The 26,855-nt window shown below is 35.8% G+C and overlaps 1 protein-coding gene across 2 annotated transcripts; it reads left to right on the top strand.

Annotated features, from left to right (window-relative positions):
• The first annotated feature begins 5,445 nt into the window (after positions 1 to 5,445).
• LOC307145977 (CD48 antigen-like) lies at positions 5,446 to 22,363 on the top strand. 2 transcript variants are annotated; one of them, XM_079849678.1, is made up of 10 exons: positions 5,446 to 5,654; positions 8,361 to 8,657; positions 9,272 to 9,520; positions 14,232 to 14,348; positions 16,139 to 16,180; positions 16,468 to 16,500; positions 17,765 to 17,797; positions 18,016 to 18,048; positions 18,377 to 18,617; positions 19,758 to 22,363. In XM_079849678.1, exons 1-9 carry the CDS (start codon positions 5,588 to 5,590, stop codon positions 18,601 to 18,603), a joined length of 1,098 nt encoding a protein of 365 aa, XP_079705804.1. In that variant the 5' UTR covers positions 5,446 to 5,587; the 3' UTR covers positions 18,604 to 18,617; positions 19,758 to 22,363. The 2 variants fall into 2 exon arrangements, with proteins under 2 accessions (XP_079705804.1, XP_079705805.1); XM_079849679.1 differs by lacking the exon at positions 17,765 to 17,797 and having other exon boundaries at positions 5,450 to 5,654.
• Positions 22,364 to 26,855: the final 4,492 nt, after the last annotated feature.

Consider the following 26,855-nt stretch of genomic DNA (forward strand, 5'->3'; position numbering starts at 1 on the left):
CTCACATTCCCTTTAAGAGCAGGCGCGCTTGTTCTAAAGCGGATTCCTATTATAACGGCGGGTTTGCCAGACGCACGCCAGGAGCGGTTCACAGCCAAGGAGAGCAACGCTCTCGTCAGGGACGTTGGGGATGGAGAAACCCACCCAAATTAACTTCGGTTAAAAAGGCGTATGATAATTTGGGTAAATGTGTAAGCTGTATGCTTTTATAATAAATTGTCTATCTATCTATCTATCTATCTATCTATCTATCTATCTATCTATCTATCTATCTATCTATCTATCTATCTATCTATCTATCTATCGTAATAATGTATGATTTGCAAAAATGAAAACTGCTGCTTCTGTGTAGATGAGAGAATCAAAATATGCGCGTTGTGCACACGCTACATTGATTATGGCCAAGCATGCGCCCTTGCAACGCGCCACTGACTTTAAACCATTTTTTCCTGGTTAGTGGCGCAACTGTTTTCTAAACCTGCAAAATAGCATGAAGGAACGTTTGCGCTGGAACACGCCTCCTTTTTTGCGCTGAACCGCCCAGGGAGCGCAAGTTCATTCCCTAGTTTAGCGACGTGCTTCTGTGGAGGAAAAAACGCGCTTTGCGCGGGTGCAAAATAGGTATGATACATGCGTCGGTGTACAAAGTCAATTGCGCTGGGTGCAAGATAGGGCCCAATATGTATGTTTTGTAAATTCCGTTACAAGTCATTTAGTCATAAGTGAGTAGTAAATGATTAACTACTTATTTACGAAACATGACTATGCGTTCATAAATGATTAATAAGTGATATGTTAATTATTTTATGTAGGCTATGTTTTGTAGATTCAGTTTTAAGTCATGTACATTTGATTAGTTAATGATTAACTAATAATTTACAAAACATGACTATGAGTTTCATAAATGTTTAATAAATGATGTTTATTAAATGACATTTTTTTTGGTATGTTTTGCTCACATCAGGAGCACAGTGGTTAAAGACTCCATGTGTTTCAGAGAAGACAGCTGTCTATACCCTCACCAGTCAGCACTTACACTACACTACACTACACTACACACTACACTACACACTACACTACACTACACTACACTACACACTACAGAAGACAGCTGTCTATACCCTCACCAGTCAGCACTTACACTACACTACACTACACTACACACTACACACTACACTACACTACACTACACACTACAGAAGACAGCTGTCTATACCCTCACCAGTCAGCACTTACACTACACTACACTACACTACACTACACACTACACTACACACTACACTACACTACACTACACTACACACTACAGAAGACAGCTGTCTATACCCTCACCAGTCAGCACTTACACTACACTACACTACACTACACACTACACACTACACTACACTACACTACACACTACAGAAGACAGCTGTCTATACCCTCACCAGTCAGCACTTACACTACACTACACACTACAGTGTTCAACACCTGTTATAGATGATGTGTAAACGCATGAATAAATCATTTACAACACTTTCTGCGTCCCCTAATCTAAAGTGTACACTATTCATCACTTGTAAATGTGTTACACATCATTTGTAGATTACCACTTCAAGAATCAATAAGGCATAAGATCAACGAATCGTATCTATGAATGATGTGTAACACATTTACAAGTGATGAATAGTTTACACTTTAGATTAGGGGACGCAGAAAGTGTTGTAAATGATTTATTCATGCGTTTACACATCATTGTGTTGAACACTGTTACTGACCTGTTACAAATGATCTGTACGTGTATACAAGGCATTTACAACACTTTCTGCACCCTCTAATTGTACATACATACAAAAAAAAAATTTTATTAAACATTTATGAAACGCATATTCATGTTTTGTAAATGATTAGTTAATCATTAACTAATCAAATGTAAATGACTTATAACTGAATCTACAAAACATACATACAATAATTAACATATCACTTATTAATCATTTATGAATGCATAGTCATGTTTCGTAAATAATTAGTTAATCATTTACTAATCACTTGTAAATTACTTGTAACGGAATTTACAAAACATACATAAAATGTTAGTATATCACTTGATAATCATTTATGAATGTTTAGTAAATGATTAGTTCATCATTAACTAACCACTTAATGACTTACAACTGAACGGTCCTTATGGCTGCAATGTATTCATTTCAACGATCAATGCAAATTGATCAAAAATCTGACAGCTTGTGTGTTTAGATGGACATGTGGACATGTTATGGAATAATTTGGATATTTAAATGAGAAATAGATAAAAAAAAAAAGAAAAAAAAAAGAGAAATGGTTCAATGAAAGCTTAATATTTGTTGCTGACCCTATAATTGGGATGTTTTGTCATGTGAAGGTTATATATATATATCCTGTCCCGTTTAAAGAATTGAATTTTTTGATAAATTCTTGCAAGCTTTATAATGTTTTTGATGAAAGCATCCCTTACCCCCGAGTCATATCTAAATGACTCTCTCAGTTTATATTTGACGCGTTTCGCTTTTAAAGAATGTAATAATAAACTTTCTCAGTCTCGAAATTCAATTACTATGGTATATGACATTCAGTGGAGGAAAACTTGGTTATTACCATACAAATATTGCATACCCAATAAAATTAGAAAAGTGCATGTTGAAATTCTGCATTAAATAACCCTTGCAGTGCACTTTTATCCAAATACTGTGATGTAAACCCTAACGCTCAAAATAATTAATTGGTTTAAGTAGGACAAACTTAAATTACACGAATTAGTTCAGTCAAATTAACTTTTATGAGTATTTAGCACTTTCTTTTTCTTGCAAGTTCACAGAACTGATATATTTTAAGTAAACTAAACTGTTTCATTGTTTTGAGTTTTATGAAATTATTTATTTTAATTTAGACGAACTTAAGTTTAACTGAAACGGCTGGGATGTCTATTTCCCAGCATGCTTTCCCGATGGCACTCGAAAGGGAGAGTAAATGCTAAAATTAAGTGTAATATAATATTTTTTTTTTTTTTTTTTTTTTTTTTTTGTGTGTGTGTGTAAGATTAATGTTAAGTGTGAGATTTAGTAGTGATTAATGTTTTGTTATGCTAATTTAGAAGAATTTCTGTTAATGTTGGCTTTAGGATAGTTGCCATCATGGTGACAAGTGGTGCATGCAGCTTGATTTGAGAGCAAATAATCCCTTTATATTGTTGCGCTCATACAGCAAGTGCTTCTGTATAACATACTATTGCTAATATGTTAGCAAATTAGTATGTTAGCAGATTTGCTTTTTAAAGCTAACTAAGTTTATACTAATAAAAGAGTTCACATTGAGATTACATGAAAGTTTTATTTAATTTATGAATTAATGTACTCATACATTTTAATTGTTCTTAACTTGAAATGTTTAAGTACAAAATAAAAATCTGCTAGTTCTGCTTACTTAAACTTTGAATTTCAGAACGTAAAAAAAAATTGAGGCAATTGATTGCCTTAAATGTTTTGAGTTCTGCCAACTTATTCGGGTTTTCAGTGTACTTCATAGATTTAAGTTATATTAACTGAATGGAATTAGTTCTATTAACTTTATTTACCCAATGTTACAGCCCTTAATCTAATTTAGCTCATTTAAAATCACACAACAGACAAGGACCGAACATATAAAAAATCACAGACGATTGGGTAGCGTTTCTGACGTCAATCACGCCATAAGCTTTAATGAAAAGACAGTAAAGCACCTCAGGAGATGGACAAACAATAATCATAAATTAACAACACAGGTAGGGCAGCTACAAGAAAACAGGAACTCTTAACTACACCTATTGTTCCAGGAGAGATCTTACCTAGCTCCCGAAAAGAACTGTAACGGGTGAATCTTCAAAATTATAGATTTTTCTTTTATGCCAAAAATCATTAGGATATTAAGTAAATATCATGTTCCATGAAGATATTTTGTACATTTCCTACCGTAAATATATAAAACATTTATTTTTGTGAATGGATGCAGCACTATCACCAATAGAAATGGACAACTTTAAAGGCGATTTTCTCAATATTTAGATTTTTCTGTACCCTCAGATTCCAGATTTTCAAATAGTTGTATATCGGCCAAATATTGTCCTATCCTAACAAACCACACATCAATGGAAAGATTATGTATTCAGCTTTCAGATGATGTATAAATCTCAATTTAAAAAAAATTACCCATAAGACAGGGTTTTGTGGTCCAGGGTCTCCCATGACGTCACTTCACTTCCGCGGTGCAGGGAAAATCCCTTCTCAAAACTCCACCTATGAACTCAAAGGAAATAAATCACACACACTAACGGTTCAATATACCCACACGTAACACCCAAGTTATCTTAACAATAAGTTATTGAGTTACTTGGACACAAATCAAATATTTTTTTATGCTTAAATTGTTTGAGTTAATAAACTTAAATGATTTAAGGCAATCGGTTTCCTCAAATGGTTTGAGTTGAACTAACTCATCAGGTTTTATACGAACCTTCTGTGTAAAAATGAAAGTGAAGACATTTGTCATTTATTTTCTTCTTGTTATGTTTCATCATTTTTCTGGAATGATTTGAGTTTCTATTGTATTTCTAAAGCTAATATTAATTGTAGTTTTTTTTAGCATTAAGGATGTCATTTTTTTTTTTTTTTTTAAACCGAAACAAGTCCCTTTAAATCTACTGTTAACTTTCATATTATTTATGCGGAAAAATATAAATAGAAATACCTAGAGTTCTTATGCGAAGTAGAACATTTAATCAAATCACTAAGTATAATTAATAATAAAAAAATTTACTTCTTTTTTGAAGATATATGAAGAGATCTTTCATGCACCGTAAATGTTAGTTTGTTTTCTTGTTTCGTTTTGTTCCTGCTTTTGTCTGATATGTGACTGTTACATTGTGCTAGAAGTGTAGATATTTGATATACAGTACCGGTCAAAAGTTTGCAAACATTACTATTTTTAATGTTGTTTTAAAAAGAAGCCTCTTCATTTATTTGATCAAAAATACAGTAAAAACTGTGAAATATTATCGCAATTTAAAATAATGGTTTTCTATTTTAATATACTTTAAAATGTAATTTATATCCTGCATCAAAGCTGAATTTCAGTCTTCAGTGTCACATGATCCTTCAGAAATCATTCTAATATGTTGTGCTGCTTAATATATACAACATTTATTTAAAATAGAAATATTTTGTAACAATATACACTACCGTTCAAAAATTATGGAGTCAGTAATTTTTCTTTCTTTCTTTTTTTGAAAGAAATGCATAATTTTATTCAGCAAGGATGTGTTAATTTAATAAACATTGATAGTAAATATTTATATTATTAGAAAAGATTTCTATTTTAAATAATTGCTGATTAGTACTGTTGTGATACGGCCACTAGATGTCCACATTAAACCGCGGAACGTCTGACCGGCCCGCCCATTACTTTCGGTTTCGTTTAGTTTAGTTCTTCCTCACAAACCTTTCTGTCCTGGCGTCTCGGGTGTGTCGCTGGCCTGGATACTGTATTCTGCGTGAAATACAGCAGTAAAGTGCATGAAAGTGTACTTTGTATAAAGATGTTGCTTCGTCGAAACTTGTTGGTCGTCATCTGCGGTGTGATCATCGCCTCAGGAGCCGTTTCAGGTACGCGATGTGACCGTTAGCATTCGAGCTATGATAGCACACAAAAAAACGTTCTTCTTGGCCTCTTCAAACCGTTTAGTTGTAAAATATATTATAATATTGTAGGTCAATTTACAAATACTAAATGGTTCCGGTGTATTTTAGATAACCAAATTCACGGCGTGGCCTAGTTATTATTGTTTTAACGTTAACTTAGTTATTAGCCACAGGTCTCAAGGCCTAACGTTACACCCATACAAAAGGCGTGTCGTTGATAGTTAATATTGTTAATAAACGATATTTATATTTATATATTGTGTTCTCAACATTTATTTAATCTATATTACATATTTCGATACCATACTATGCCCAAACAGTAAGTTTTTCTTGACGTTTAGTGATCACCGGAAACTAGCCGGCGATTAGCTTCTTCTAATCTGTGAAAAATGGGTGGAGGCTTTTCTCTTGCAATGGAACTTTGAAATAATTCCAGTTAGATGAAGTAATTTTTACAGACCGGTGCTACTCCCTTGGATACTTATATGGAAACATAATTTTTCTCCAAACAATTGTATAATTTGGAATAGCAGGCATATAACATTTAGACATAACTTTTTGTCTGATAATGGTATTGTTAAAGAGTTATTTCATATAAATGGTCCCCTGTATACCAACGCAGAATTTGTTCAATACCATCCGGTTTAAAATGTTTGTTTAAAGGAAATGTGAATAAGGAGAGTGTGAGTCTTCGACCTGATGTTGCAATTAAAGGATTGATTATTATTATTTTATTATTATTATTATCACTGATAGTAGATGGAATAATTACTTTATTAGGAAGTTACTTCTAACAGAATACAGCCCAGTATCTTCGAAAACATATTTGCAATCTAAATATGCATGGTTTCCTAAAAAATATTGTGTGAAAAATAGGGTGGGATAAGTACATTTTAAAATACTAAGCGTACCCTGTTAAAACACTTTTTCTCAGGTTTTGTACTGATGTAGATGTTAATTTGTGATTTATGTGGGACTGAGAAAGAAGATGTCAGAATGCAGAATGTTTTGGGTCGACTTCCTCTGTAAAAGCTTAGGCATGAACGTTTATTTTTATTTTTTACGTTTATCAAGCAATTTACAGTTACTTACTAGTTCAACAGCATGACGGCCAAGTCAGCATCGGTCTGGTAACTCTCCTCCTCCATAAGCTAACGCCAGCGAGCAAACGCTCGACCAATATTGATCCTCGTCCTGCCTTTCAGTTTATCACTCTCCCTTTTCCTCTTCCGACTCTACTCCGACAAAACCTTGGACTTCTTACGTTTCGCTGCTGCTTCAGCCATGACGAAAACAGACGTACGAAAACAAACGCGCTGGTTGGCCACATTTGAGGAAGTGGTGGGCAAAGTGACGTATGCCGTAAAGCAGTCGAATTTTGTAGTTCTTTTTGAGCGCTGGTTACTACCCGCACCCCGAAGTTACATAGTGCCAGTAAAAGCGATACAGACCCCGTCAGGCTCTGGCAGACGTCTCATTCAACCTATTGTAAGTCGATGTACTATCACAAGGGTCTTGGAAATATATTATGAAGGTTGAAAAGTTACATGTTGTTACTTTAAAGCTCCAATATGTAAAAAATTTTGACCACAAGAGGGCGCAGTTTCCAACAATAACAAAGGCGAAGCTTGATGATGCTATGAAGGAGGTGACGTTGGGAGATGTCGTTTTTAATGCGTTTTCACCATCTAGCGATGTATCTAAATGGAATTAATGAATCATGATCACTGATGAGGTAATTTATTCGTTTTTGTATTAGCTGTATGTCTGATTGTATTATTTTATGTCATCATAATTAATGAACTGCAAGGAACGTGAAATGTTATGCTATATTATCCCGTTACAACTTACAGCTAATTTGTCATTAATTCATATCTATTAAAATCATCTTTACTGTAACTATTACGTTACTTGTACAATAAAACATAATTGATTTGCTTACCTGTCTATCAATACACTCGCGAGAGCAGAGTCTCTGTCAAGTCCAAGATTGTCGCGCAGCTCTCTCCATCTCGAAAACGCCTGGCCGATATTTATCCGGGTTTTATTCCTCCGTTTGTCACACAGTCTGCGTGTATCCGAATATGGACGCTTTCGTTTTGTTGGCACTTCAATACTCGCCAAAGAGTAATCGTGATCCATAACAGCTATAACCATACAGTCTACGGCTATAACGCTATAACCACCACTTCCGCATTTGACCATGTGATATTCCGGTGTGGTGGAATATCCTATCACATGGTCCACACCGGAAAAAAAGGATAGTGCGGACATTGCGTCACAGAGAGGCGACAATTCTTCTCCGGGACGGACAGTTATTTAAAATCGGAATTTCTCTGAAATAAAAAATCTGTGGAGACTTTTGAGATATTGTAAGTACACAACTGGAGTTATTTTCGGAAATTTTATTACAAAATTGTTACATATTGGAGCTTTAATCTTTGTTTGATTATGTGGAATATCATATACATAAACAGAAATGGGCTAAAGGAAAACAAAAATAGATATGAAACATTAAATTGAGTTACTACTTGGGTTGAAAATAGTAAAGCACATTAGGTCTCAATGTGAACATTATTTCTGTATGTGTGTATATTTATATATATATATATATATGAGACTTGCTTTTTGAATGTTGACTAACATAATCTCTCATATTTTAATTATTAGGTACAGAGGTGGTGGGTGCAGTGGGTGGTGAAGTTTCCTTTGGTCCAGATAAACCTCTTCCTCCTCCTGTCTCCAGCATCACATGGAAACACATTAAAGATGGTGAAACTGTTAAGGCGATTGAATGGGAAGATGGAGAAATTACAGCCCCGAATCCGAGATTCAAAGGCATCACAACTCTTGATACGAAGACTGGAAATATCACGATTAAGGAACTAACAGTCGAACATAGTGGAGTTTATACCATTGACATCAGCGGAAAAGAGCAGGCACAAAGATTCACATTGACTGTTATGGGTGAGTGAATATTGATTATTGAAATACTTTTTAAAAGCCTAATTTTATTATCATATTATTATAAAGTTTTTTTTTTTTTTTTTTTGTAATAGCATAAGAAGTGTTACTTTGTTCCATAGTTTTATTTCTTTTTTTATTTGTTTAAAAGCTAAATCAAATTTAAATGTAACAACAACAATAATTATTATTATCATGCTGGCAAAAATAAAACTATGTGTGGCAGTACCAATGCATTCTGTGATGTTTATTGGAATACAATAGAAATACCAAGACATATGACTAGTAACATGGTGAACATATACTTGGAAATATCTTGGAGTACAATGAATCATGGTACAGTGATGGTATCTGATTCTTATATCTTTGTACTTTGTGACAATGGTACTGATATTCATGCACTTTGGCATTTACCGTACTTTAAGGTACTACTACCATGGTACACGTCCAAATGAACAATTTATTAAAATAGTAAAAAAAAAAAAATTTAAGTGATAGTTTGTACTAAAAAACAAACATGTCACACTTTTTCCAAGGCTAGTGTAGTTGTTTTTAATTATATTTTGTTTTCTCTGTGGACTGAACATTCATTGACTTTTTCATTGTTTCTTTCACAGAGTCGGTCCCCCAACCTGTGATTAAAACAGAGCCGAGTAGTAGCCCTGGTGCTGTGTATTTAAGTTGCAAGTACAATGCAACAGTCATCTGGAAGAATTCTGCTGGAAAAAAACTGACGGGTTCGGCATTCGAGAATACCATTACAGTTGAAAAAAATGGAAATCCAGATGAATTCTACACCTGTACACTAGAGAACAAAGCAAGTAGAAAGACCAGTAAACCGGTCTATGAGAGAGATCTGTTTAAAGGTAAGACTGCAATTTTCTTTAATATAACTTACTATAGAGCAAAGTGCTGAGGTGCTGAGATGTTCCTTCTAGGGATGGGCACTTCAGGCTAAAATAATATTCGAAAATCGCTGGGTATAATTCGATTATTATTCGCAAAGTCACACCCTTCCCCCACACGCACACACACATGCATGTATAGGCTACACACCAGAGCATGTAAGTGGAGCGGTGTTGCGCTTAAATATAACTTAAAAAACTTAAACATACGTTTCATATTTAGGTTTAAATAATATAATGTTATTTTTTAATACAAAATTTCATCTATGTTGATTATATGAAAAGGGAACTGCATGAGATAGGATCATAAGATGCCCAATATATCGGGAGACATTTGGAGTTGGTCAGACAGGATTTTGACCACTTAATTAAGTTTTGTTCTGTAGAAAGCCTTTCTCTCAAAGTGAATTTTGTTTTGTATAAATTGTATCTTAATTTTAATCAATGTTTCATCAATTGCCTGGATTTAATAAATAAGAAGCAAATATAGCAGACAATATAATCAGGACTCGGAGGCGCCGGCGCGTGAACTGGAGCGCGTCTCATAAATGAACCGAAATTCAGCGTATAGGCTACTTGCCTCACAAACATGAGAAATATATCTATAGAAAGCTTGATATGTCTACTTTTAAACAAAACCATTCAAAAAGTCAGCGGCTCCAGCGCGTCATTGACAGTAGGGGCGGGGCCAGGAACTCAGCGTCTCCAGTGCGTCATCAAAACCACCTTTTTAGCTCCGCCCAAAAAATCCTGAACACAGCAATGGTGAAAAACTGTTTAATGGTCTTACTCCACAATTCAGTACTTCACAGTTCACAGTCTTTGTAATGTGTTTTAGCAATACATTTCTCACATTTATATTGTGTTTAGATTTTTTATTCTTTAGAATTGCCTTTACAGGGACTTTAATAATATTTTAAATTTACATTAATTAGGCTAGTAATTTTTGCTGTAGTATCAAATTGGAATAGAGAATTGTGATATTTCACTGGTGTCTAAATGATAGATAAAATATGATTGAGCATACAATACACATATAATACATTTTAACATGCTTATGCATGAAAAGAACTGAAGGAAATAAATATTTACTAAACAAATTAAGCCAACTAATATGATTCATATTCATTTGGTTTCTTTACCCAGTATATTAAAAAAAATCACAAATGCAGTGAAAATACTGATATTGGTATCGGTGGGCAAGTGATGTTACCAGTGTTGTGGTGTGTGATCAGTTTGGACGTCTTTGCTAAGAGTTTTGATAATTTAAAACCCTGTTAAATAGATTAAGCAATATTAAATCAAAATTGACCATTAATTTAACATGCTTAACATTAGTTGTCATATATCACACTTATTAGGGCCCGAGCACCGATGGTGTGAGGACCCTCTTGGAATTGCTCTGTTTATTATTATTATTATTATTCTTCTCCGCATTTAATTGCATTTTTGAGGGCCTAAACATGCTCGAAAACTCACAAAACTTTGCACACGCATCAGAACTGGCGAAAATTTACATCTGATATAGGTTTCAGAATTGGACGGGGCAAAATGGCTCGATAGCGCCACCTATAAAATTTCAACGGAGTGCGCCTCCCGCAACGTTCCACGTACGTGCACGAAATTCGGTACATACATGTAATGACCTAATACCTACAAAAAAGTCTCTTGGAGCATAGCCCTAAACACAACAGGAAGTCAGCCATTTTGAACTTCCTCTCAGATTTTTGTGCAGTTTTTGCCATTTTCAGGCCTCGTACTTTAACGAACTCCTCCTACAGTTTTAATCTGATCATCTTCAAATTTGGTGAGTGTAATCTTAAGGCCTTTGCGACGTTAAATTGCGAAGATCTTGAGTTTTCGTCAAAGGGCGGGTCCTCGGCGGCCTGATAAATTTCGATGTTTCGCCATGAAACAGGAAGTTGCTGTAACTCAGGCATGGAATGTCCAATCTGCCCCAAACTTCACACGTTTGATAAGAGTTCTGTCCTGAACACATGACCATGCTCATATTCAGTTATAGTCATAGCGCCACCTGCTGGCAACAGGAAGTGACATGTTTAACACTGTTATGGACTCCTAATAACATATAAAAAAGTGCCAGCAAGTGCTAAACATGCTAACAACATACTAGAAGCATGCTAAAACATGCTAGCAAACTCTTAGCTAAGTGCTAAAGCATGCTATTATTGCAATTAAATAGGAATTTGCTGTAACTCAGGCATGGAATGTCCAATCTGCCCCAAACTTCACACTTTTGATAAGCGTTCTGTACTGAACACATCTACATGAGAATATTCAGTTATAGTAATAGCGCCACCTACTGGTAACAGGAAGTGTCATGTTTAACACGTTGATGCCATTCTAGCAACATGTTAAAAATGCCATTGACTTCTAAACATGCTAGAAACATGTTAAAACATGCTAGCAATACTTAGCTAAGTGCTAAAGCATGCTAATTCAATGAAACAGGATGTTGTTGTTACTCAAGAAGGCAATGTCCAATCTGCGCCAAACTTCACACTTTTAATAAACGTTCTATCCTGAACACATGACCATGCTCATATTCAGTTACAGTCATAGTGCCACCTGCTGGCAACAGGAAGTGACATGTTAAACACTGTTGTGGACATATAAAAACATATAAAAAAGTGCCAGCAAGTGCTAAACATGCTAACAACATACTAGAAACATGCTAAAACATGCTAGCAAACACTTAGCTAAGTGCTAAAGCATGCAAATGCTGCAATTAAATAGGAATTTGCTGTAACACAGGCATGGAATGTCCAATCTGCCCCAAATTTCACACGTTTGATAAGAGTCATGGCCTGAACACATCTACATGAGAATATTCAGTTATAGTAATAGCGCCACCTGCTGTCAACAGGAAGTGACATGTTTAACACTGTTGTGGTCTCCTAATAACATATAAAAAAGAGCCAGCAAGTGCTAAACAGGTTAGCAACATACTAGAAACATGCTAGCAAACACTTAGTTAAGTGCTAAAGCATGCTATTACTGCAATTAAATAGGAATTTGCTGTAACTCAGGCATGGAATGTCCAATCTGCCCTAAACTTCACACGTTTGATAAGAATCATGGCCTGAACACATGTCTATGCTCAAATTCAGTTATAGTAATAGCGCCACCTACTGGCAACAGGAAGTGACATGTTTAACACGTTGATGCCGTTCTAGCAACATGTTAAAAATGCCATTGAGTTCTAAACATGCTAGAAACATATTAAAACATGCTAGCAATACTTAGCTAAGTGCTAAAGCATGCTAATTCAATGAAACAGGACTTTGTTGTTACTCAAGAAGGCAATGTACAATCTACCCCAAACTTCACATGTTTGATAAGAGTTATCTCTTGAACACATGTCCATGCTCATATTTAGTTATAGTCATAGCGCCACCTGCTGGCAACAGGAAGTGACGTTTAACACTGTTCTTGACTCCTAATAACATATAAAAAAATGCCAGTAGATGCTAAACATCCTACCAACATACTAGAGACATAATAAAACATACTAGCAAACACTTAGCTAAGTGCTAAAGAATGATATTACTGCAATTAAATATGAATTTGCTGTAACTCAGGCATGGAATGTCCAATCTGCCCCAAACTTCACACTTTTGATAAGCGTTCTGTCCTGAACACATGACCATGCTTATATTCAGTTACAGTAATAGCGCCACCTGCTGGCAACAGGAAGTGACATGTTTAACACTGTTATGGACTCCTAATAACATATAAAAAAGTGCCAGCAAGTGTTAAACATGCTAACAACATACTAGAAACATGCTAAAACATGCTAGCAAACTCTTAGCTAAGTGCTAAAGCATGCTATTATTGCAATTAAATAGGAATTTGCTGTAACTCAGGCATGGAATGTCCAATCTGCCCCAAACTTCACACTTTTGATAAGAGTCATGGCCTGAACACATCTACATGAGAATGTTCAGTTATAGTAATAGCGCCACCTACTGGCAACAGGAAGTGACATGTTTAACACGTTGATGCCGTTCTAGCAACATGTTAAAAATGCCATTGAGTTCTAAACATGCTAGAAACATATTAAAACATGCTAGTAATGCTTAGCTAAGTGCTAAAGAATGCTAATTCAATGAAACATGACTTTGTTGTTACTCAAGAAGGCAATGTCCAATTTGCACCAAACTTCACAAGTTTGATAAGAGTTCTGTCCTGAACACACATCCATGCTCATATTCAGTTATAGTCATAACGCCACCTACTGGCAACAGAAACTGACATGGTTAACACAGTAATGCAGTACTAACCACATAATTATTGTGTACTAAGCATGCTAGAAACAGACTAAACATGCTAGCAACACTTAGCTGAGTCATGAAGCATGCTATTATCACCATTATACAAAACATTTTGTAACTGACTTTGACATACTCTTACTATATATACCTCCTTAAATGTACATTTCCCAACCATGCTCTGTCTTCCTAAAGCCACCGAGTGTTGATGGCACGGGTGCGAGGGCCCTTTCATCGCTGCTTGCAGCTTTAATTGATTTCTGTGATTGCTGATAGTTTTGACCTGGAGATCATTATGCAGTCCTTTATGAAGTGCATTATGAATCACTTGTGTAATTTAGTAGATGTATTATGTTTCTTTCTTGTGTTCTTTTGTTCAGCTGAATCAGATGGCGTAGCTGGGTTGACAGCTACACTGATCGGTGTGATCCTCGGGATCCCCGGGATCTTGTTTGCCGCCTTCTTAGGCCTGTATAAATTATGCCCACCCTTTCACAGTAGGTTTCCTGTTGTGTTATTTTATCTTTTATCAACTTTTTATCAAATTTTATCAACTTTTTTGATGTTGTTATTTTCTTCTTTTTGAAGGAGTTTTTGAGTCTGTAGATTCCCTTGCATTTATCCAACCCAGTGTTTCCCATTCAGTAACTGAATTAGATCCCATTAGATCACCCATTAGATCACCAATCTAATCTGTCACAGTATCATGAATCGAAGATATTGTTAAACTTCTCATAAAAACCTAAAATGTCTCTAACGTTGTGGTTTGTGCTATTACTTTGGCAAAGTATCTGTGAAATGAGCTAATATCAAAAGCATGATTTGGCTTAGTGCCCTTATCAAATCACAAAAGGCTGTGATTTTGCTCATGCGATCAGCTCGCTAGTAATTTCCTACTTTAAAGGGATACTCCACCGTTTTTTCATATTAAACTATGTTATTCCCCTTAACTAAGACGAGTTGATACATACCTCTCTCGTCTCAGTGCGTGCACTAAATCGCACTGTCTTGCGGCGAAACTTTGTTAGCACTTAGCTTAGCCCAGTTCATTCAATATGGGCCAAGCAGAGAAGCTACCAAACACCTCCACGTTTCCCTATTTAAATACAGTTACTCGCGTAGTGTAACTCGACCAACTCAACATTTTGTTTTGTGTCACCGTCCTAGGTCGAGTTACACTACGCGAGTAACTGTATTTAAATAGGGAAAACGTGGTAAATTATGTCAGTAATTACTCTCCCTCATGTCGTTTTAACCCCGTTAGACTTTCGTTCATCTTAGGAACACAAATTAAGATATTTTTTATGAAATCACACGAGCAGGAGGGGCTCCATTGACAGCTATTTAATTAATACTTTGAAGGCCCAAAAGATAGGAAATACATCGCTGAAATAGTCCATGTGACTACAGTGGTTCAACCTTAATTTTATGAAGCGACGAGAATGTCACGCATGTGCTCTCGTGAATGCGCGCCAGAGACTGATACAGAAGAGAAGAAATGACTGAATAAAGTCTATATTTTGTTTTTTTGGCGCACAAAAAATATTCTCGTCACTGTTGAAAATGTCCTCAAAAAATCCTGTGGGAAACACTGTATCCGCTATGTAGTCACTCAGTAGTCTATTAATTTGTGAAGGTGTATTTGGAGACAGATATCATTACAATGGGCTTTATGCACAGCTGCACTACTTCCTGAACTTCAGCCAGCTCTTTGTTTCCTGTCTGCCATTATTGGACAAACTGATTAATCCAGGTGTGCCTGACCTCAGTAACAATAATCAGACACACCTGGATTAATCAGTTTGTCCAATAATGGCAGACAGGAAACAAAGAGCTGGCTGAAGTTCAGGAAGTAGTGCAGCTGTGCATAAAGCCGATTTAGACTTATAGTGCTGTTAATGTTGTAAAATAGAGCATAGAGAAGCAAGTGTTCATCTCTAATATTAGCCCTGTTTTACAAGAAAACTAATTGCATTCTTCTTGTGAACATTTTTAGCTCTACGTGTTGGTTATTCAGTGTGCAATGCTAGAAATAATTTGAAGTGCTAGAGCACATATTAGAATATTAACATGCTGAATTTTATATTATACTGTACAGTAGGCCTACTTTTAGGGGCATTTCACTGCATTACTTTGTATGTACTTTGTACATTCCATTGTTAAAAGAAGTTCAGCTTTTAAAATAAAAAACTTTTTTTGTGGAAAGTGCAAAAACACGTTCTGTGACCCCTTCGTCTGTTAAATTGATCAACTTGTAATTGTTTTTTTGTTTTGTTTTTTACACCAGATTGTGTTTCTCCAATCTGTGGAGATGCACCATGTATAGGCGGTAAGTTTTTATTCGTTTTGGAGTAAAGGTCTTTGCACTCTGAGTCCGAAACTTTCATCCGGATCGGGTTCGATTTTCTGCTTTTTTCACATCTGCAGCAAGCATTTTAAGAGGTGTTTTGACAATTTAGAGTCACTGGATGCGAAAAAACGCATACGGAAATTTTGGACTCAGTGTGCATGGACCTTCAGTGTCAGTTGTGCCAAACCTGTAATTTAGTATACAAATATTTGAAAGGGGTCATTCAATACACATGTAAATACTATTAACAATTTTTCTCTCTTCAGGGTTGTTGAAATGTCTAGATGGAGAGAAAAAAGGTATGTCATTTTCCAACATATTTTATTTCAAGCATATTCTTTAATAACACCACCATCGTTATTTCAATTAGACAACCATTTGTGACCCTGGAACACAAAACCAGTCACATGGGTAGTTCTTTTTAAAATGAGATGTATGTATCATCTGAAAGCTGAATAAATAAGCTTTCCATTGGTGTATGGTTTATGATATGACAATATTTGGCAGAGATACAACTATTTGAACATCTGGAATCTGAGGGTGCAAAAAAATCGAAACATTGAGAAAATCTCCTTTAAAGTTTTCCATTTATGTTCAAGATTGTGCCGCATTCACTCACAAAAATACATGTTTTATATATTTACGGTAGGAAATTTACAAAATATCCTCATGATCTTTTGGCATAAAAGAAAAATCTATAATTTTGACCCATACAATGTATTGTTGGCTATTGCCACAGATATACCCGTGCGACTCGAGACTGGACTGTTTTTCTGTAAACGCTAGTTGTTTCCTGTTGCAATTCTTACATTACACTCTGGCTGTGAATATTTGATCTAATCACATTTATTAGACATGACTGTGTTAAGGAATATAAAACACTGAAACTACCAGAAAACTTTTAGTCAGCATTACAGAGATACAGTATGGATCATGGTATCAGATACATAAACAGCACAGATGCAACATGGTGCAGTGAGGACAGAGGACTTCAAATAAAGCCCTTTAAAGATATACCTTAAAAAGTGACTTTATCTTTTTTTATTACATGGCTTGGTTGAATTCTAATGTAGAATGCGGTCTGTTATCACGAAATATTGCTAAGTATAACACACCGTTGCCATGAAAAACAGAGCGTTGCTATGGACGCAGGATTCTAACCGTAGAGACGGAATGGACTATTTTCTTTAGCGGAAGCAATACAAACGTTTTTAAATCAATAAACTCCTTTTTAAATCAATATTTTGCATCAAATTATTGATTTATTTGGTGGGTAGCCATGTAATAAGCGGGATAATGTAGAGCGAGGCGGTTGTTATAGCGAATACAACCCCTTCAGGCTGATTCAAGACTGTCGGGGTTGTATCCGCTATAACAACTGCCTCGCTCTACATTATCCCTTACATAGTTGTATGTATGTATTTGTTTATGAGTAGGCATTTAGGCCAACATTTTTGTTATATTTAATGAATATATATGGTTTATTAGTAGTAATTCTTTCACTGTACCATTGTGCATGATAAACTCATGGATCTTCTTTCTTTCTCACTGATAATACTAAAGGACAATATACTCTAACACAGTCAAACAGTAACGGTAAGATGTAATAAACTGTCATCTCTTAATACAAACATTCAAAAAAAATCTATGGTATATTCTCAGTAAAGCTAATGTTATTATGGTTTGTTCTGGAGTTGCTAGTTGAGCACCAAGGCATCAGTTCACTTCCAACTTTTAAGGACTGTCAGCATAATATAAAAGCGAGTTGTATTTCATTTTATGGCTGATTGTTTATTATTTGTTTAAACATCAAGGTGGCCAAGCTAAAGGAAATAACGACAGCACTGGTAAGTTTATAAAAAAAAAAAGGTTGGTTTCTCAGAGAAATAATTACATCAGTAGTCCTTTACATAGATGGACGTAACAATTTTACTTGTATTAACAGTGGTTTGTTCTCTTTGTCAATTACAATTCTACTGCATGTTCTCTAAAAAGTAAATTATATCATCACATTATGATGATGATGATAAAGATGATGATGATAAAGACACTGGAAAAATGTTGAAATAAGCATAGCAATGTTTTCTCTGCATTCTCTGAATCTGATGTGTTTTTTGACACTCTTAGTTATTAGCTGTCCTTGACTCCTGTTTGTTTATATTTGTGATTTCATAGTCGTTAACCTTCTGAATCAAAAAGAGAAAAATATTGAAGATGCAAAAGAAGATGCAAAAGAAGATGCAAAAGAAGATGCAAAAGAAGATGCAAAAGAAGATGCAAAAGAAGCTGCAGAAGAAGATGCAAAAGAAGATGCAAAAGAAGATGCAAAAGAAGATGCAAAAGAAGATGCAAAAGAAAATGCAAAAGAAGATGCAAAAGAAGATGCAAAAGAAGATGCATAAGCAAAATAATGATGGTAAGTAGGGCTGTCACTTTTTATTCGATATTCGAATATGCATTCGAACATGACGTGAAAAATCCGAAATCGAACTATAAATAAACTATCCGGTTTTTAAAGTGCCATGTTTTGCTCATTTTTTACAGTCTATGATTAGACCGTTTGCTTTTTATTTTATTGTTTGCCATCTCATCCAGTGCGGCCGCTCTAACCGTACAGTAGCGCAGCGCATGACCAGATCAAGCGAATAATAGCATAATAATAGAATAATAACTTTAGCTTGTTTTGAAAATGGAAGATAACGACAAGACTAAAGAGACCGCGCTGTAATTCCTGCCTATTACACACACACACACACACACACACACACGACCCACAGAAGAGACGCGTGTCAGTATCGAGTTCTCTTTCGGGCTTGAACAAACCACAACACACAAATTATGCCAAATGTCCGTTTTGTCGAGTGTCCTCATAAGAGCAGTCTTAAATTATTTAAATAAATCTTCTTAAATGAACGTAGAGATGTGAGAAAATGCGACGCGTGTCAGATCGCGTCTCTGTCCACAGTGGCTGGTCTTAAAGTGTCATTAATGTTAATCAAAGAACAAAGGTAAGAGAGTACATTACTCACTCAGACCCGGCGCCAGGAGGATTATTATACCGGTAGCCTAATCATGAATGCACTCCGCTATCTTTTAACACATCTCCGGCGAACGGCTTTTTCACGCAAAAGAAAAAAAACATTGTGAAGATGACAAAAACTTCATGAAGCGCTGTGAAATTCAGCGACCGTGTGGTGTTTCCTGATGGTTCGAGGTTGTTCGTTAACTTCATTTTACATTTTACTCGTAGATATTCGAATATATTGCTTGATATTCGATATCCGTTCGAATTTGATTTTTCTCAAAAGTGACAGCCCTAATGGTAAGATAATTGCACATCAGTGAGTTTCTGGACTGAAACAGCCTGATTTACCTTGTTTAAAATCAAAGTTGAGCATTCATTGAAGTTCATGCTTTGTCATCTTTAATTTCAGTACAAGTAATTTGATCAACATCAAAATCTAGCTCTTTACTTCTCAGGTCAGCATGTTATTCAGTACATTGTTCCTGCTTTTGCTGCTCTAAACAAATTCTTCTTGCTTATTTTACTTTCTAGAAATGGACACATCTGCTGTGAAAATGTCTGCAGAGTTTGTTGGAGAAGCCATAACAAATCCACATAATGTGTTTGTTTTTTTCATCTTATCGACATGCAAATCTTCGTTCACAAGGACAATCTTTGCTTTTCAAAAATGAGCAGTCAGCTTTGTATAATTTAAAAATTCAAAACTAGTAGTTTTAAACAAACAATTTTAATGTATTCATAAATTAACCCTCTGCTTCATTGTGTTCACACTGCAGGGATTTTTTTTAATTTTCCCAAATCTGACCTTTAGGCTGGATTGTCAACACTGTTGTTTGCAAATCAGTTGTATCTGTGTGTAGTTTGTGTCAGTTTCAGCATTTGTGTGTTAACCTGCGTTTGAGGAAATAGTCGGCACAGCTTTTAGCCAAATCCTTGACATTGAAGTGACTTCCAGAAGCAAGCTGGCAGGATGGTGCAAGCAATATACGTGCAAATTTGTCCCTTTTGGTCGTGTTGGTACCCACTACCCTCTTGCTTCTTGGAACTTCAAGGACACTAGTGTCCACTGGACGATCGGGAAAGGAGTGGATTTAAATGCAGTGGTGACGAAGCTTTATTAACTCAAGATGTGCTCATCTATGCCTGATCTGAGAGCAGAAGACAAAGGGTTACGGTAGGGAGTGTTTTTTTCCCCATCAAACCGTACTAGATATCGGATAGCTAATCAAATTTGAATTGGTTGTGTGAACAAAATCTGATGTATTCTGTCAGTGGACAAAGATCAACACAGCTGACATGAGATTTAATTCTAAATTATACTAACACAATTATATTGACAAATTCCCAACCTGCATGGAACTGTTTGTAACTAGATATTAATATGCATTTATTTATATAGTTTTTTCTGGATGTAAATGCAGTGCCTATTACACTTGCACCTTGTCTACATTGGGGGCATTGCAATGGCTTAAGGCTGTCAACACAACTTCGGCTGTGCAAAAAGGCTCTGATATACTTTTATTCTTCGCTTAGGGGTGAAAGGAAGTTCAAAATACGTGAGCACCGGTATACTGTTAGCGAACATCCAACACCGTTCACACTACTGAACGATGTTTAGATGAATGTGTAAATATGTGCTGTGCGCTTTCTTCTCAATAACAAAATAAACAAACCAAAAAAAATCAGAAACCAGCTGTTGAGAAAGCATCTGATCATAGCGATGTGGATTTGTTTGCACAAGCTCTGCAATTCATCTCTCTAGTCGAGTCACGTCACGTTTATTTAAAAGCACTTTATACTATAGATTGCTGTACTGCATTAAACATGAAAAACTGTCTGTCTGTTTAAAGTACAATTACAAGTTCATTTTCTACCATAAAGTGACTCTGGTGAGTTCATGTTTTTACTCTCGCGGGCGTCTGACCTCGACGGACTGAAATGAATTAAATGAATGATTTATGAATACTAATGACTCTGAACCACACCTAGTCAGTACGTAATGGCAACAGACCAAATATTATTTCGAAGGTGTTTACCAACCGGAGCAAGCTTTTCCAGAAAGTTCGCAATGGCAAGCCGTGTCGAACTCACCGAAACAAACTGATTTTTTTTTTATTATTACGTCACAACGCTTTGTTTTTCCTTTTCACTTTGCGGCGAAATAGACGTGGCAATTGCAAACGTGAACATCCCTCTATCGGGAAGGCCATAGTGAATGGACCGAATTGTGAAGGGTGAATGCTTAATCTAACTCGCCCTGGGTTCTATGCGACACGTGTCCAGTGTGTAGACTTGGTGTACGTGTAAAATAAAGCGTGGATTCTATTTTCACTGAGTGCAAATAGGTGTATATAATGTTTGTACCAAGTACAATAGCAACAAATAGCACTTAGTGATAGCAATTATATTCACAAAGTGTAAATAGTAGTAATACTCTGTACTAAAGGTAAATTGAGCAGTGGTGGGCGGAGCTAGTTAAAAAAAGTTTTTGTTTTTGCACTCAGTGTAAATAGATAGTGCCCTAATTAAATATAGATGTCATAAATTGGCAGGGGAAACAGCTCTGATAGAAATTATGGCATAAATGATGTGCAAAACCTTGCTGATTACTTTATTGGTTTGAAAGCATTCTTTCTGATCCTTCCTGATGAGCTCTGAATGCTATTCAAATGAATTCTGAACTTAAGTTTCTGCACACCTTTTTAATTGTGAGGGTTTGAGAGCAATTTTAAGACAAATTTTAAAGGATATTTTTTTTTTTTCACAAAGTGTGTGTAACATGTAAATGTCGTTTTAGGTCAGTTACTGTATAGCTTTTGCTACTATAAAACATCTCAGTGCAAACCAAATGCTTCTTTTTTCTTTTATATTTTCAAGTTAGAATTTGTGTCTAGGTCTTTTAGAACATTTAAAAACATGACTCTAGATTTATGATTCACATTTTCCCATTTCAAGGCCTCAGCTTTTTTGAGCCAAGTTGGAAACTCCCATATCTCTTGGACTTTTGTCTTCGTGTTGTGGGTGTGGTTGTGATTCAGGCATCGCTTAATCATGATATCATAGTTTCTTTTTTGGTTTGTTAAATATATTCTTATGTTGTACATGATCTCTGCTTTATATAAACCTTTCTGTATGGCTATTTTGTATCTATTATTTTATTCACAATAATTTAAAGTGTAAAATATTATTTTTTCTGCTTTTGTTCTCATGCATGTATTGTGTTTGGAGTATAGATAATTTCGCTGGAACCCTTTTCCTGTCAGAATCTGAAAGTGCCCCAAAAACTGATTGCATTGATATTGAGGAAACACGTCTTTCTACCTTAGGAGAGCGTTTAGACCTCGTCTTTGTGGTTTATAAGATGCGTTTGGTATGTTTTAAGATACACTGGTATTTGAATGTATAACAATTTCATATTTTATCCCTAAACCGGTGTGAATGAACAATCTTATGTTTCTGTGTGTTCCTTTCTTCAAAAAAGGAACTGCAAAGAAACACTAACCCAACAAACTGTTGCTAAAGGGATTAAAAAAAGAATTAAGGAAGTTCCCGGGTCATCGTGTGACAATAAACATAAACTCCTGAAAACTGACTCAGTTATAAAAAATTAGCTTTTGCCACCATTTTAAATTCAATTTTGCTTGTGTAAATTCCCATTCAGCCTGGTAAAAATATGTAAAATATAATATTCAATCATTTTGAGTGGAAAAAATGTCTTATAATGAGCCTGTTGCATTGACCAACTATGTATTACGTTTGAATAAATTTGCCACTTAAGGAATGGTGAAAAAAGAAATTCATAGTTGCATGTTTCATTGCTGTTTACAACAACAGTTTTTTATTTTTTTTAGGCTATAGTTCATCCAAAAATAAAACAAATTATGTTATTTACTCACCCTGATGTCATTCCAATCCTGTATTACTTTGCTTCCGTGGAACACAAATAAATATATTTTATTTTCATACAGTGAAAGTTAGTGTGGTCCAGTGTTGTTTGGACCCTGGCATTCTTCGTACAGCTTTGAAACAACATGAGGGTGAGCAAATGATGACAGAATGTACATTTTTGTACATTTTTGTTTTATGAGAAGCCTCACAAAACAAAGCTTTATGATGTCAGCATTTTCTTTATGATAATGATTTAGCATAATGAAATGTTTGACAAGGTGTTAACAGCCTTTTTTATCCGTTTCCCCAATAGAACAGAATTTGTTGGAACAAGTTGTTTTCAAGTTGTTTCTTGCCTCTGTTGCCTTTTTGTCTGTTCGTTTCCTGCCTTTTGAGCCAAGAAATAGGCTGAACAAGAAGTGGTCTGTTGTAGAAGATTAGATGCATTGCATTGCAAAAAAGAGCATTTGCACTGTTTTGGTAGTTCGGACTTTGTACAGAAAGGCTGCTTCCTTATAAAGAGCTATTAACAAGTAACTCAACTGATTGCTTATATTTTATCATGCATATTGTTTTATACAGTACACTAAATGAAGGGACATGTGCCTCGATGACGGTTCGATTAGGCTGAAGTGAAAAGTGAATAAATCTCTGCTTAAAGTTTTTATTTTGTCATTAAAACATTCTGTAGAGATTGTAACAGCACACTTATGAAATCAAAAAAAAAAAAAAGTTACTTTCTAGTGAAAAAATGTTTGCCAACGTAAAACTTTCCGGGTTTCTCAGAAGCGGAAGTCTTCATAGTTGCGTAAACTTATATAGCAGTGAATGAGAGATTACATTATATATATTTTTGTGTTCCCATTTGCTAATAGCAAAAGAAAAACTGCTGAATCGGGTTTTCACAACTTTCAAAAAGAGTAAAAAAAAAGAAAGAAAGAGAGATTGATAACGGCAGTCAGAAAGAGAAAGATGTCAATTTGGCCTCCACTCCCACAGCAGTGTTAAATAGGCCTAGTTTTTTTGTAATTTGATGCACAGGTAATATAACAAAGCATAGTGTTATGAATGTACATTTCATAAAATAAAAAAAAATGTAAATATGAAAAACTTTGCTGGATTTATGATAAGGATGACCGTTTAAACGCGTTATCACAGTCTGAAAAAGGTCCATTTAAAGGAACATGCCGACTTTTTGGGACTTTAGCTTATTCACCGTATCCCCCAGAGTTAGATAAGTCCATACACACCCTTCTCATCTCCGTCCGTGCCGTAACTCTGTCTGACACACCCACCGCTAGCCTAGCTTAGCACAAAGACTGGAGGTAAATGGCTCTGGCTAGCATACTAATCCCAATGAGTGACAAAATAACGCCAACATTTTCCTATTTACATGTTGTGATTTGTATAGCCACAGCGTGTACAAATAACAAGGTCACATGAGACACAGCCATCTTCTAACCGTATACATACTGGGAACTATATTCTCAGAAGGCGAAGCACTGCTACTTCTGCGGAGTGATTAGTGCAGCACCGTTGGTACTTCCGTCAACAAAACCAACGTGACTGGTGATCATGGCTGACTTTGAGGAATTGTCAGAGGATTTTTACTTGGTATCAAACCAAGATCCAGAACCATATCGCTTTGAGCCAAAATACACAGACGAGGAGTTACAGACTTTGGAAGCTGATAGACAAGATGCCAGACTGAGGTCGAGGGGAGAATCAGAACGGACATGGACTGGTGGTGTAAATGTGGAACATGCCAACCTATCCCAACCAATTTTTTCGTTGTGACAAGATCAACTGGAAGAAATGCCCCATGCCGAGTGAACCTAATGGACAGCTGTCCACCAAGTAAGTGATTTGTAATAATCATAATGCATAGTTCAATGCAATTGTAGTATAGCCATGCCATACAGTTTGTCTATACAGGAAATGTGCACACATGCCAACTGACATAGCCTTGAAATAGCCTTTCATGATCATCTGTTTACTTGTAGCCTAGCTATTCATACAAAGCTTTATTTGCCAACAAGTCAATAAAGGGTGGTGTCCTACCGTATAGTATTGGGAGTGGGCCCTGAAGGGAGAAGAAAATATCCCTCAGAGACAGGTGTCTATGTGGGATTTCAAGAGGCGGAGGAGGCAATTGAAATGTTGTAAGTAAGTATGTGCCAACACCAATCATACATAAAGTAATTAGCCTATACTACATGTCTTTATCATACACAATTGTTGACACAATTCATAAACTGGTGATAATCAAATCTATTAAAAGAATAAAAGTTGCATATTTTGTTGTGTTGGTATTACTGTATATGTTGCATAGACTATATCTGTGAATAAAGATAACTGCCCACACAGGTCCCATCCTTTGACCTTACAAGACAGCAGAGCTTTATTTCATCTTGAAAATATGTGAAACCTTGATTTGCTTTTTATTTATTGTAATATGTTATACTTCAAATACATTATTGCAACATCTACACTTATGTCTTTTCATTTTTATTGACAACATATGGTGTGTAGTCAGTATGAGATTAAACACCTTTTACTGTACAACTTGGCCTACACAAGGCAGATTAGTACAGGAGAGATAAGAGAACGAGAGAAATCACAAACTGAGGTTATTTATTTTACAATAACTGTATAACAAAAACAATATACAACAATAATAACAAAAAGGGCACTTTGGGTGTCAGTGGTGACAAAGTGAAAAGCAGGGTGGGTGACCATTTATTTATATTTAACCATATCATACCATTATGAGTCGACCTGTGAACCTTGATGTGTGTCCGGCAATGACATCCTCCTTCCAGGGTTTTGAAACTTGGTATTTCCCCCGATGGATCCAGCCTTCTCTGAATGACTGTATCCATCATGTCGTTCCTGAATGTCTGTGTTGTTTCCTGGTAGACAGGTCTGGCAATCCATTGTCTGGATTGTTTTTGGAAAACCACATGTTTCTTTGGAGGCCTGAAATGAAAACCAGCATGACTGAGGAGTTTGGTCTGTTATGATTCTGATCTGAAGGCTATATTATTTCATGCAAAAGTGTTACCAGCAAAAGTGTTATGTTGTAAAAGATAAACATGGTCATTTATATATTTAGGCGATAAATTATATACAGATCATTACTGACATTGCTGAAAACTCTGAAGTATCAGGAGGATATAGTGTTCAATATATAATATATTTTTAGCACGTACCAGACGCTGTTTTTGCTTGTTCTCAATGTGTTTCGTGATTCATATGGTCCATGACTGCCAACATTGTTTGCATTATTTGCATTGATGCATATTCAAAGTGCAATCTTTTGGGACAGTATTTGAGAAGGGCATTATGTAAGACCTCAAGTTGTCCTGGTGAAACAGAAATAAAGATAGTACAAATTAGAAAATACTGTATAAACAATACATGGAACACAGATTACAAGTCGTGTGCATGATCTGTTGAAGATTGGCTTTATGTAATGTTTGTCATTGTCTGTGGTGCAATATTTGTCCCGGTTCATGAATTCACTGACTCTTTCTCGCCTCGTGTTGTTGTGTGTGTATGTGGGTGCGGTCTCTGACCACTACCGCTGATTTACGGCGCCAGCTGCATCTGATCAGTGCCTCCTATTTATGCTCACAGTTTTCGTCTTGTGTTGGCAGATCGTTGTGGATGTTTCCCGGTGTGTTCTTGTCTCCCATCTGTCTTCGAGTTTCCCGTGTTGTAGCTGTTTCTGGCATTCCA

The sequence above is a fragment of the Squalius cephalus genome, assembly GCF_949319135.1.
Source record: "Squalius cephalus genome assembly, chromosome: 2".
NCBI lineage: Eukaryota > Metazoa > Chordata > Actinopteri > Cypriniformes > Leuciscidae > Squalius > Squalius cephalus.

Bases quoted from the DNA above. Each gene is read 5' to 3' on its own strand.
- LOC307145977 (XM_079849678.1), top strand. From the start codon at position 5,588: ATGTTGCTTCGTCGAAACTTGTTGGTCGTCATCTGCGGTGTGATCATC. The intron at 8,658-9,271 runs GTGAGTGAATAT...TTTCTTTCACAG, and splicing joins ATTCACATTGACTGTTATGG to AGTCGGTCCCCCAACCTGTG. The intron at 18,049-18,376 runs GTAAGTTTATAA...GTGATTTCATAG, and splicing joins AGGAAATAACGACAGCACTG to TCGTTAACCTTCTGAATCAA.